Source organism: Myotis brandtii, unplaced genomic scaffold (assembly GCF_000412655.1).
Source record: "Myotis brandtii unplaced genomic scaffold, ASM41265v1 scaffold292, whole genome shotgun sequence".
Taxonomy (NCBI): domain Eukaryota; kingdom Metazoa; phylum Chordata; class Mammalia; order Chiroptera; family Vespertilionidae; genus Myotis; species Myotis brandtii.
In genome coordinates this window covers 336,705-347,642 of record NW_005361156.1, presented here as the reverse complement: position 1 = coordinate 347,642, position 10,938 = coordinate 336,705, and the positions used below count along the sequence as shown (strand labels likewise).

At 46.5% G+C, this 10,938-nt stretch overlaps 1 protein-coding gene and 1 pseudogene across 2 annotated transcripts; one reads left to right on the top strand and one right to left on the bottom strand.

The window, feature by feature from the left end:
* Positions 1 to 3,862: 3,862 nt before the first annotated feature.
* LOC102260324 (protein BANP) lies at positions 3,863 to 5,655 on the top strand. 2 transcript variants are annotated; one of them, XM_005869355.2, is made up of 2 exons: positions 3,863 to 3,884; positions 3,980 to 5,655. In XM_005869355.2, exon 2 carries the CDS (start codon positions 4,049 to 4,051, stop codon positions 5,567 to 5,569), a length of 1,521 nt encoding a protein of 506 aa, XP_005869417.1. In that variant the 5' UTR covers positions 3,863 to 3,884; positions 3,980 to 4,048; the 3' UTR covers positions 5,570 to 5,655. The 2 variants fall into 2 exon arrangements, with proteins under 2 accessions (XP_005869417.1, XP_014397671.1); XM_014542185.1 differs by lacking the exon at positions 3,863 to 3,884 and adding an exon at positions 3,889 to 3,949.
* Positions 5,656 to 8,475: 2,820 nt separating this feature from the next.
* On the bottom strand, positions 8,476 to 9,315 carry LOC102239088 (annotated as a pseudogene).
* Between the last annotated feature and the right edge of the window lie 1,623 nt (positions 9,316 to 10,938).

Sequence of the window (10,938 nt, the reverse complement as noted above, 5' to 3'; positions counted from 1 at the left end):
ATATAAATTGATTTCAGAGAGGAAGGGAGAGGGAGAGAGAGATGGATTCATCAATGATGTGAGAGAATAATCGATCGGCTGCCTCCTGCAAGCCCCCCACTGGGGACCAAGCCCACAACAGGGCATGTGCCCTTGATTGGAATCGAACCTGGGACCCTTCAGTCTGCAGGCCAATGCTCTATCCATTGAGCCAAACTGGCTAGGGTTTAAATATATGTACTTAAAAATTATACAATAAATACATACTTACTGGAAAAAAAGAGACATGTATGAGGTAGAAAGTAAAGGAACTTGCTCATTCCCCAAAATTATTGGTACAGTTTTGTGTATAAACCTTCCATACTTTTTAGATAAATTTTTAAAAAATACAAGTGGGACAATACTATGCATTGTCTTCACCAACTTGCTTGTTTCGTTTAATAATATATAGCCCTGGCCACTGTGGCTCAGTTGGTTGGACATTGACCTCTACACCGAAAGTTGCTGGTTTGATTCCCGGTAGGGAGCATGCAGGAGGCAGCTGATCAATGTTGCTCTCTCCCTCTCCCTTCCTCTCTCTCTAAAATCAACAAAAATATTAAACACACACACACATATAGATAAAATGGCCCTAGCCAGTGTGGCTCAGTGGATAGAGCGTCGGCCTACGAACTAAAGGGTCCCCGGTTCAATTCTGGTCAAGGGCACATGCCCAGGTTGTGGGCTTGATCCTCAGTAGGGGACATACAGGAGGCAGCTGATCAATGATTCTCTCTCATCATTAATGTTTCTATCTCTCTCCCTCTCCTTTCCTCTCTGAAATCAATAAAAATATATTTAAAAAATTAGAGCTGATATAACAAGTAAAGAAAAAATATATATAATGAACATTAACCATATCAGGACATATAGATCAAAATAGTAAAGATTTCTGATAAAGGTAAATACATGGACAATTATAAAAGTTGTATCATTATAACTTTGGTTTGTAACTCCACTGTTTGTTTTCTACATGATTTAAGAAACTAATGTGTAAAAAATTATTAGTCTATGTTTCTGGACACCCAATACATAAAGATGTATTGTGACATCAATAATTGAAAGGGTAGGGATGGGGCTGTATAGAAGCAGTTTTTAAAAAAATATATTTTATTGATTTTTTACAGAGAGGAAGGGAGAGTATAGAGAGTTAGAAACATCAATGAGAGAGAAACATCGATCAGCTGCCTCCTGCACACTCCCCACTGGGGATGTGCCCGCAACCAAGGTACATGCCCTTGACCGGAATCGAACCTGGGACCCTTGAGTCCGCAGGCCGACGCTCTATCCACTGAACCAAACCGGCCAGGGCTAGAAGCAGTTTTTGTATGTTATTGAAATTAAGCTGGTATAAATTCAAATTAGAATGTTATAACTTTAGGATGTTAATTATATACAATCCCCATGGAAACCACCACGAATATAGTTATAGGATATACACAAAAGGAAATGAGAAAGGAATTTTAACATTTCATATGATGTAGCTAGTTAAAGTAGTCGAATTCATATAGACAGGAAGTGGAATGGCAGCTGCCAGGAGCTGGACAAATAGGGAGTTAGTGATTCATGGATACAAGGTTTCAGTTTTACAAGATGAAAAAAGTTCCGTACATGGACACAGATTATAGTGTGTAGAAGGCCCGGGGTGGGGTTGGGGTTGGGTGGACAGGTCTAAAAGTGAAATGGGAGACATTTGTAATACTGACAAAAACAATAAAAAAGAAATATTGATTGAAAAAGAAAAAAAGGTTCTGGAGATGGGTGGTGGTGATGGTCGCACAACAATGTGAATGTACTTAATACTACTGAGTTGTGCACTTAAGAATGGTGGAAATGGGCCGGCCAGCATGGCTCAGAGCATCAGTCCATGAACCAGGAAGTCATGGTTCAATTCCCAGTCAGGGCACATGCCGGGGTTTCGGACTCCATCCCCAGTGTGGGGCATGCAGGAGGCAGCCCATCAATGATCTCTCTCATCATTGATGTTTCTATCTCTCTCTCCCTCTTTCCTCCTCTCTGAAATCAATAAAAATATATTTTTAAAAATTAAAAAATGGTAAAAATGGGAAACTTTATAGTATATGTATATTTTACCATAACTTAAAATTTTTTTAAAGGTGTTGGAGAGGATGTGGACAAATTGGAATCCTCAAACATCACTGGTAAAATGATGTAGGTACTATGGAAAACAGTTTAGTGGTTCCTCAAAAAGCTAAACACAGAATTACCGCATTACCCAGCAAATCCTCTTTTTGGTGTATACCTGAGAGATTTGAAAACATGTTCACACAAAAACTTGCACATGAGTGCTCATAGCAGCATTATTCACAATAGGCAAAATGTAAAAACAAGCTAAATGTCCATCAACTGATGAGCAAATAAACAAGTTGTGATATATCTATTCAATGGAATATTGTTCAGCCACAAAAAGGAATGAAGTACTAGCACATGCTACCACATAATTGAACCTTGAAAATATTATCCTAAGTGAAAGAAGCCAGACATAAAGGACCATATCTTGTGAGATTCCACTTTTATGAAATGTCCAGAACAGGCAAATCTATAGACCAAAAGTAGATTATTGGTTGCCAGGGATAGGGAGAGAAGGGAATTGAGAGTGGCTGTTAGGATAGAGTGCTTCTTTTTGGGGCCATAAAAATGTGCTGGAATTAGCTAGTGGTAGTGGTTGCACAACCTTGTAAATATACCACTGAATTGTATATTTTAAAAGTGTGAATTTCATGTGCATTATATGTCAATAAAAATGTAATTAACAAATTATATTTGCAATACTAACAACATTGATTGCACCCAGTCTGGTTCAGCTTCTTGGCATTGCAACATTTTTGTAGTTTAGAGTTGCAATATAAGTTAGAGAAAGCCATCCCTAGGCAGTGGCCTGGAAGCAGTAAGAATGTGTGATCCAAGGACTCTGAGACTGTTGTGTAGCCTAGATCTGTGAGGGGAATAGAAAACATAACTTGCTCAGCCAGCGTGGCTCAGTGGTTGAGTGTCGACCTATGAACCAGGAGGTCAGGGTTCAATTCCCCATCAGGGCATATGCCCGGTTTGTGGGCTTGATCCCCTGCCAGAAGTCGGGCCATCCTTGCTGCTTGACACAGTCGCTGTAGGGAAGAAACATCTGCACAGCATATGTTTCAAGGGACCTGGCATATATGGCATACTGTTCTTAATATGTTTGCTCCTCTTCTTAGCGCTATGTGTTTTAACCAAGGTCACCTCTCCGAGAAAAGTTGTTTCCCTAGATAGGTATTTTTTCCTAGAGTTAGGGAGGAAATAAAATCCCTTAACTAAGTGCCAGGCGGGTAATTAATCACTTTAACTACGAACAATCACGCTTAAGCTACATAATCTTTACTTAGGATAATCTCCCTCAGGTACTTCCCTGTAGCTTAATAGAACACTAGAGTAATCTTGGAATGGAGATAAGAAACGCCCTAACCTTTGGAATAGAATAGATAGGAGTAAAATCAACTGGTATAAATACAGATGTAACAGGACAATAAAGACAGAACCTGACTAGAGAACCTTGCTATGCTGATCAACTGAACGCCGCCTCCGAGTCATTCCTTCTTCGCTGACTCTGTCCACACCTTTGGGAACCCCTGGACCGGAAGGGGATGGACCCCAACAATCCCAGTGTGGGGCGGGCAGGAGGCAGCCAATCAATTATTCTCTCTCATCATTGATGTTTCTGTCTCTCTCTCCCTCTCCCTTCCTCTCTCTGAAATCAATAAGAAAATATATTTTTAAAAAATGCGGCAGATCAGCGGCTTCTCTCGCTAGGACAGGCGCCATTATCACATCTCCCCGAAAAACACCACGAGAATTCCGAAGCCCACACGGTGCTCTGGAGCAGTTGCTGAGGACGAAGGTGGAAGAAACTCCCAGTGTTCGGCACAGGCACCAGGTCCAGAGAATATTACTGGATACAACTGAGGTGACAGAATCCTAGCCCTGTGTGAGTTTGATTCTTGCTTGTTGACTGGCCCCTCTTCTCTCCTTCTGGATGATGTCAGAACAGGATCTGGCGGACGTGGTGCAGATTGCAGTAGGAGACCTGAGTCACCATCACCCGGTTGTACTGGAGAATCACGTAGTGACAGACGAAGATGAACCAGCTCCGAAACGCCAACGATTGGAGATCAATTGCCAGGACCCCTCTATAAAGTCCTTCCTGTATTCCATTAACCAGACAACATGCTTGCGAATGGATAGAATTGAAGCCAAGCTGCAAGCTCTCGAGGCTACTTGTAAATCATTAGAAGAAAAGCTGTATCTGGTCATTAACAAGCAGCACAGTCCCATCCAAGTCCCCATGGTGGCGGGCTCCCCTCTCAGCGCAACACAGACGTGCAACAAAGTGCGATGCGTCGTCCCCCAGACTACGGTGATACTCAACAGTGATGGGCAGAACGCCCTTGTAGCCAAGATGGACGACCCCTTGAGCAACAGGGCACCGGATTCCCTGGAAAATATCATTAGCAGCGCGGTTCCCGGGCGCCGGCAGAACACCATTGTGGTGAAGGTACCCGGGCAGGAAGACAGCCACAATGAGGACGGGGAGAGCGGGTCCGAGGCCAGTGACTCCGTTTCCACCTGGGGACAGTCGGGAAGTCAGCACACCGGAAACAACGTCACCCTCATCACCCTGAACTCAGAAGAGGACTACCCCAACGGCACCTGGCTGGGGGACGAGAACAACCCCGAGATGCGGGTGCGCTGCGCCATCGTCCCCTCCGACATGCTGCGTATCAGCACCACCTGCTACACGGCAGAGAAGATGGCGCTGACGCTGCTGGACTACCTCTTCCCCCGGGAGGTGCAGGCCGTCTCCAACCTCTCGGGCCAGGGGAAGCATGGCAAGAAGCAGCTCGACCCCCTCACCATCTATGGGATCCGGTGTCACCTCTTTTATAAATTTGGAATCACGGAATCTGACTGGTACCGAATCAAACAGAGCATCGACTCCAAATGCCGGACAGCCTGGCGGCGGAAACAGCGAGGCCAGAGCCTGGCCGTCAAGAGCTTCTCTCGGAGAACGCCCTCCTCCTCCTCTTACAGTGCATCCGAGTGCCCGAGGAGCACGCCACCACCCGCCAGTGAGATACCACAGCCCCAGCCGCAGGCCCTGCACTATGCCCTGGCCAACGCCCAACAGGTCCAGATCCACCAGATTGGAGAGGATGGACAGGTCCAAGTAATCCCACAGGGTCACCTCCACATCGCTCAGGTGCCTCAAGGGGAGCAGGTGCACATCACGCAGGACAGCGAGGGCAATCTACAGATACACCAGGTGGGACAGGATGGGCAGGTGCTTCAGGGGGCCCATCTGATAGCCGTGGCCTCCTCAGACCCCACTGCCACAGGCATGGATGGCTCACCTCTCCAGGGCAGTGACATCCAGGTCCAGTACGTCCAGCTGGCGCCAGTGACTGACCACACTACGGCAGCTCAGACGGCCGAGACCCTGCAGCCCACACTGCAGCCCGAAATGCAGCTTGAGCACGGAGCCATCCAGATCCAGTGATGCAGGACTGACTGGCTGCCCGACCATGACAGGACCCAAGGTGGAGCCGTCGCGGCTCTCAGCACCGGCTCCAGCCAACCACCCAGTTCTATACGCGTCTGGCCACATGGCTTTGAATGGAGGTGACTGCACGTGTTCTGTTAAAATGCATCTGGAACCTCATCCACAGGGAAAAGTGTCCCAGTAAATAACACATGACAACAGCCGCCAACCCTCCAGAAGACCCCTTCATTTGAGTCCCACTGTTGGTACCTAGAGAAAGAGTGGGAAGCACAGTGTGGATTGCGTTAAGTTCACGCAGAAAATCAAGGACTACAATATTTTTCTCTGTTTAAACAGCTTTTTACATTTGCTATGGTGTTTATAACAAAAAAGGAAATGGGGGGAAATGGAGTAGCAGAAGCCTTTTGCTGTGTGCTCTGTTCAGTGAAATGAAAATAGGTATTTGCAGAGACAACTAACATTTTGATGGAAATATTGCTTACCTACTTTTCTAGGGGGAAATGCTCTCAGCACTGTAATTAAGCATTTTTAATGAAATAAATGTATTTATGACTACAAAAAAAAATGCCCTGGCTGGTTTGGCTCAGTGGATAGAGGATCAGCCTGTGGACTGAAGGGTCCCTGGTTCGAAGCTAGTCAAGGGCTCATGCCTGGATAGCGGGCTCGATCCCCAGTAGGGGGCATGCAGGAGGCAGCCGATCAATGATTCTCTCTCATCAATGATGTTTCTCTCTCCCTCTCTCCCTCTCTCCTCCTCTCCCTCTCTCCCTCTTCCTTCCACTCTGAAATCAATAAAAATATATATTAAAAAAAAAAGACTGAAGAGAAGTCACAAACCATCAGTATCTAGCCTTCCAACTAAAAGTGACTTTTCTTTGCCGCACTCCTGCGTTGGATTCACCCTTTTCTGGATTTTGTGTCTTCTTTCTTGCTTTACTCCTTCACTTTGCTGGTTAATTTAAAAAAAGAAAAAAAAAAGAAAAAAAAAAGAAAAAAGAGGTGGTGGGTAAAATTTCTGTTTGCCCACCTGAAATTATCTTTATCCTACCTTTGCACTTGATTAACAATTAAATTAAGTATGGGGCTCGTCTTCTAGGAAGCGTCTGGGTTTAACCCTGTGGGTCTTTTAGCATTCAGTGTTGGATATTTGATGGATCCCTTCAATCTTGAGGTTTTTCTCAACTCTGGGAAATTTTGTTTTATTTTGTTGGTAATTTTCTCAACTCCGTTTCCTCTATTTTCTCTTTCTGGAATGCTTATCAATTGAATAAAGTGGTATTTCCTGGACTCACTCTCTTGTCACCTGCCTTTTCTCTCACCTTCTCTATGTCTCCTATCTTTGTGCTCTGCTTCCTGGGAATTGACTTTATATTCCATCCCTTCAGCTAAGTTTTATTTTAGCAATCACCTCTTTCTTGTTGTCAACGTTTTTTTCCCCATAGAATTCTGTGGTTTAATAGATTTAGTCTTTTCTACGATTTTTGTTTTGTTTCCTGCATTTGCCTACTCCTGTGTTTTATTTTGGTTGGTTTGTGCTGTGGCTGCTGTCCTCAAATGTTTGGAGACGCTTGGCTGGCTGTCTATTCACAGAAACAAATGAGGCACCAGGGGACTAATTGCTAAGGGGGGGGGGGGGGGGGGGGGGGGGGGGGGGGTACATTTTAAGGCCATTAGGCAGGAGACGAATCAGAATGTGTAGGTGTCTTTTGGGAACAGGTTCTATGCATCAAGAGGGGTCTCTGACTGCCCTTGTAACTGTCTTGTGTTCTCGGCTTCTGGGTGGGGAAGTGGGAACAGGGACAGTGGAAATGGCACAGACTTTCAGACCGCCTTTCTCTGAGGTCCCAAGCCCCTCCAGGATTCTGTAGCACTGAATTAGATCCTTGCTCAGCCATTTCCCCCTCTAAATGCATTTTAGATTCTTTTTAAAAAAATATACTGTGTCCCAGTTTCTTTTCATTTTTTTTTTTTTTTTCCCCCCCCCCCCCCTTTTTTTTTTAGTAAGTAAGGAAGGTCAAGCATAAGAGGTAGATTTTTTTTTAAGCTTTACCAAAAAAACAAAATAAAACAAAAACTCCTTTTGCATTCCATAAAAACTGACAGAAAAGCATCTGGCCAGAAGAGCAGAAGCGGGGCAGGTCCCTCCTCCAGCACCATAACACGGTCTCCATGGGACAGGGGCAGCTGGTGGGGGACAGTCCTGGGGCCACCTCTGCTTTCTCCCAGAGCTGTCCCCTGCCCCCACCCGCCACCCCAAGCAACTCCCAAATACATGTGGAATCAGATATCCAGTTTTTCTTCTATCTTTCACATACCACAGTTACTTCATAAAATCTTTTTGTTTTATGCTTTTTATACCAGTGTAACAAAAAGGTGGGAAGGAAGGAGAGGCAGACAGACAGTGTATTTTATGCCTATAAATGGGGGTAGGAGGGGGGGGAGCATGGGGGGCTGGGCAAACAAAACACACACAGTCTCTCAAACATGGTGGGAAGCAGGCCTAGGAGACAGAGAAGGGTGCTTAGTGGCTTTATTATTATTTTTAAATATATTTTATTGATTTTTTTACAGAGAGGAAGGGAGAGGGATAGAGAATTAGAAACATCGACCAGCTGCCTCCTGCACACCCCCTACTGGGGATGTGCCCACAACCAAGGTACATGCCCTTGACTGGAATCGAACCTGGGACCCCTCAGTCTGTAGGCCAACACTCTATCCACTGAGCCAAACCAGTCAGGGCTAGCAGCTTTATTCTTAGGGTGTGATGATGCTGCGCAGGTGGATAACCCAAGTTGTGTGACCTGTCAGGGAAGGAAGGGACATGGGAAGGGAGCAGAAAACGAGTTTTCTAAGAAAGAATCTAATGAGTGTATGGCATGTCTGGTTAGCGTGAAGCAGAGGTTTTAACACTGTTGCTTTCTCTTCAAAGCCTCCACCAGGGATTGGCCGGTGTGGCTCAGTGGTTGAACCAGGAGGTCACAGTTCTAATCCAGTCAGGGCACATGCCTGGGTTGTGGGCTTGATTCCCAGTGTGGGGGCATACAGGAGGCAGCTGATCAATGATTCTCTCTCATCATTGATGTTTCTCTCCCTCTTCTCTCTCTCTCTCTCTCTCTCTCTCTCCCCCCCTCTCCCCCTTCCTCTCTAAAATCAATAAAAGTGTATTAAAAAAAGAAAAGCCTCCAGCAGGTCATTCTTAAGAGCTTCTTGTTTTGATTTGTCTGCAAAAGTCTGCAAAGACCTCAGCCCATTGACAATGTCTTTGTTTTTTCAAATTAGATCTCGTTCAGCGTACTTCTGACTTTGTTTTCCATGTCCTCTGCCAGGCGCCTGGTATTGGCTACGTGTGGCGAAGCGTCGCTCACAGTGTCGTCTTCTCCATCTGTCTGGTGAGGCCGCCTCTGAGCTTCATGGTGCCAGAGCCTGATTTGTTGGTTTGCAGCCACAGCATCGCTGAGGAGGTCAGCTTGTAATGGGCGGTGCGGCCCCGGGATTTCTCCTGCACTTCCACCACATGGACGGAATCCCAGGAGCCTTTGATCTGCTTTGATCAGTCTCCAGCCTTCTTTGTGCGGATCACTCCAGCAAAGCCAGGGTCCAGATCCCAGAGGTAGACAGATGAGACGCCGCCTTCAAAATACAAGGTCTCCATACGGGTCAAAGGCACTGTTGTCTTCCACCTCCAGCTTCCTCAGCGGAGCAGAAGGCATGGCCCCATCTTCCAAGGGAGGGCCATACTCCATGGTGGCTGGTCAACAGAAGACAGTCTATCTTCACAGAGACTGGGGACCAGGCCGATCAGGTCGCTGAGGTTTTCCCTGGTTTGCCGTGGGGGCAGGTACCTATAAAGTCCAAGGCACAATCTAGCTGCTGATCACCCATGGTGGCGGTGGCGGTGACGGCAGCGGCCCTGGTCACGGTGTCTGTGGCTCTCTTAGATGCTTCTTTATTGCCAAGTCATACATTTTTATTTTCTTTGCTATTATTTTAGTAGGGTCTCAGGAAGAAGAGAGCTCAGATTTAGCTTTCATATCTTCTTTTTTTTTTTTTAATCCTTACCCGAGGACAATTTCCCATTGATTTTTAGAGAGAGTGGAAGAGAGAGGGAAAGACAGAAATACCGATGTGAGAGAAACACATTGATTGGTTGCCTCCTGCACGCGCCCCAACTAGGGCCGGGCCGGGGAGGAGCCTGCAATCAAGATATGTGCCCTTGCCAAACCGGTTTGGCTCAGTGGATAGAGCGTCGGCCTGCGGACTGAAAGGTCCCAGGTTTGATTCCAGTCAAGGGCATGTACCTTGGTTGCAGGCACATCCCCAGTGGGAGGTGTGCAGGAGGCAGCTGGTCGATGTTTCTCTCTCATCGATGTTTCTAACTCTCTATCCTTCTCTCTTCCTCTCTGTAAAAAATCAATAAAATATATTTAAAAAAAAAAGATACGTGCCCTTGACAGGAATATAACCCTGGTCCCTTTGGTCTGCAGGCCGGTGCTCTATCCACTGAGCCAAACCGGCCAGGGCTAGCTTTCTGTTCTTGATTCTATGTCTACTGCCATAGAGAGCAGCATGCTAATGAGGGGGTCAGGCATGTGTACAGAGGCCACGGTTCAGCCTCTACTAGTTTCCTTTCTCAGGAAGTAGGGATGAGCCCACGAAGGCGTTGCCATGCTTTTCCCCAGACCAGAGGTGCAGCTTCCTGCCGATCTCAACATCCCTCCTGTAAGACTCACCCACTTTCCACCTAGTGTTTAAGTTGGAAGGTGCCTCCTGCTCAGCAGAAGGGCCTTGTTCCTTGTTACTGCTGCATAGGAGGGAAGAGGAGAAATAGCATGAAGCAATCTAAAAAGAAATGGATCCCAGAAAGGCCGAGGGATCCAGAGAGAATGTCCAGAGTCAGGTGCCCACTACCTTGGTAATCCTACATAATAAAAGCATAGTACGAAAATTGTCCCCACGACTGGGAGTTCGTCTGGGAGTTGGACCAGGGGGCGGGGCCAGCCGGGGGAAGGGAGGGAGGTCCTGGCCGACAGCTGGCAGCTGCGAGGGACCCTACCAGTGCACAAATTTCATGCACTGGGCCTCTAGTTTTCTTATAAAGCTCTGTCCCCATCAGGGCCCCTAAGTTTCCTTGGATGTGCTGTGCCTGTCCCTCAGGTGTGAGGTTCGGTGACAGAGGAGAGGAGAAAGGGAGAAATCCTTAGGTTCTTCCCAGAGATCAGGGCAGCATTTCTCAGTGATTCCCTGGACCACCTGTGTCAGAATCACCTGGGATATGTGTTTTAGTTCTGATCAGTGAATCGCAAATGCTCACTGCAGTTGAGAACCGCTGGGTTAGGGTTCCCCTAGAACAGCGGTTCTCAACCTGT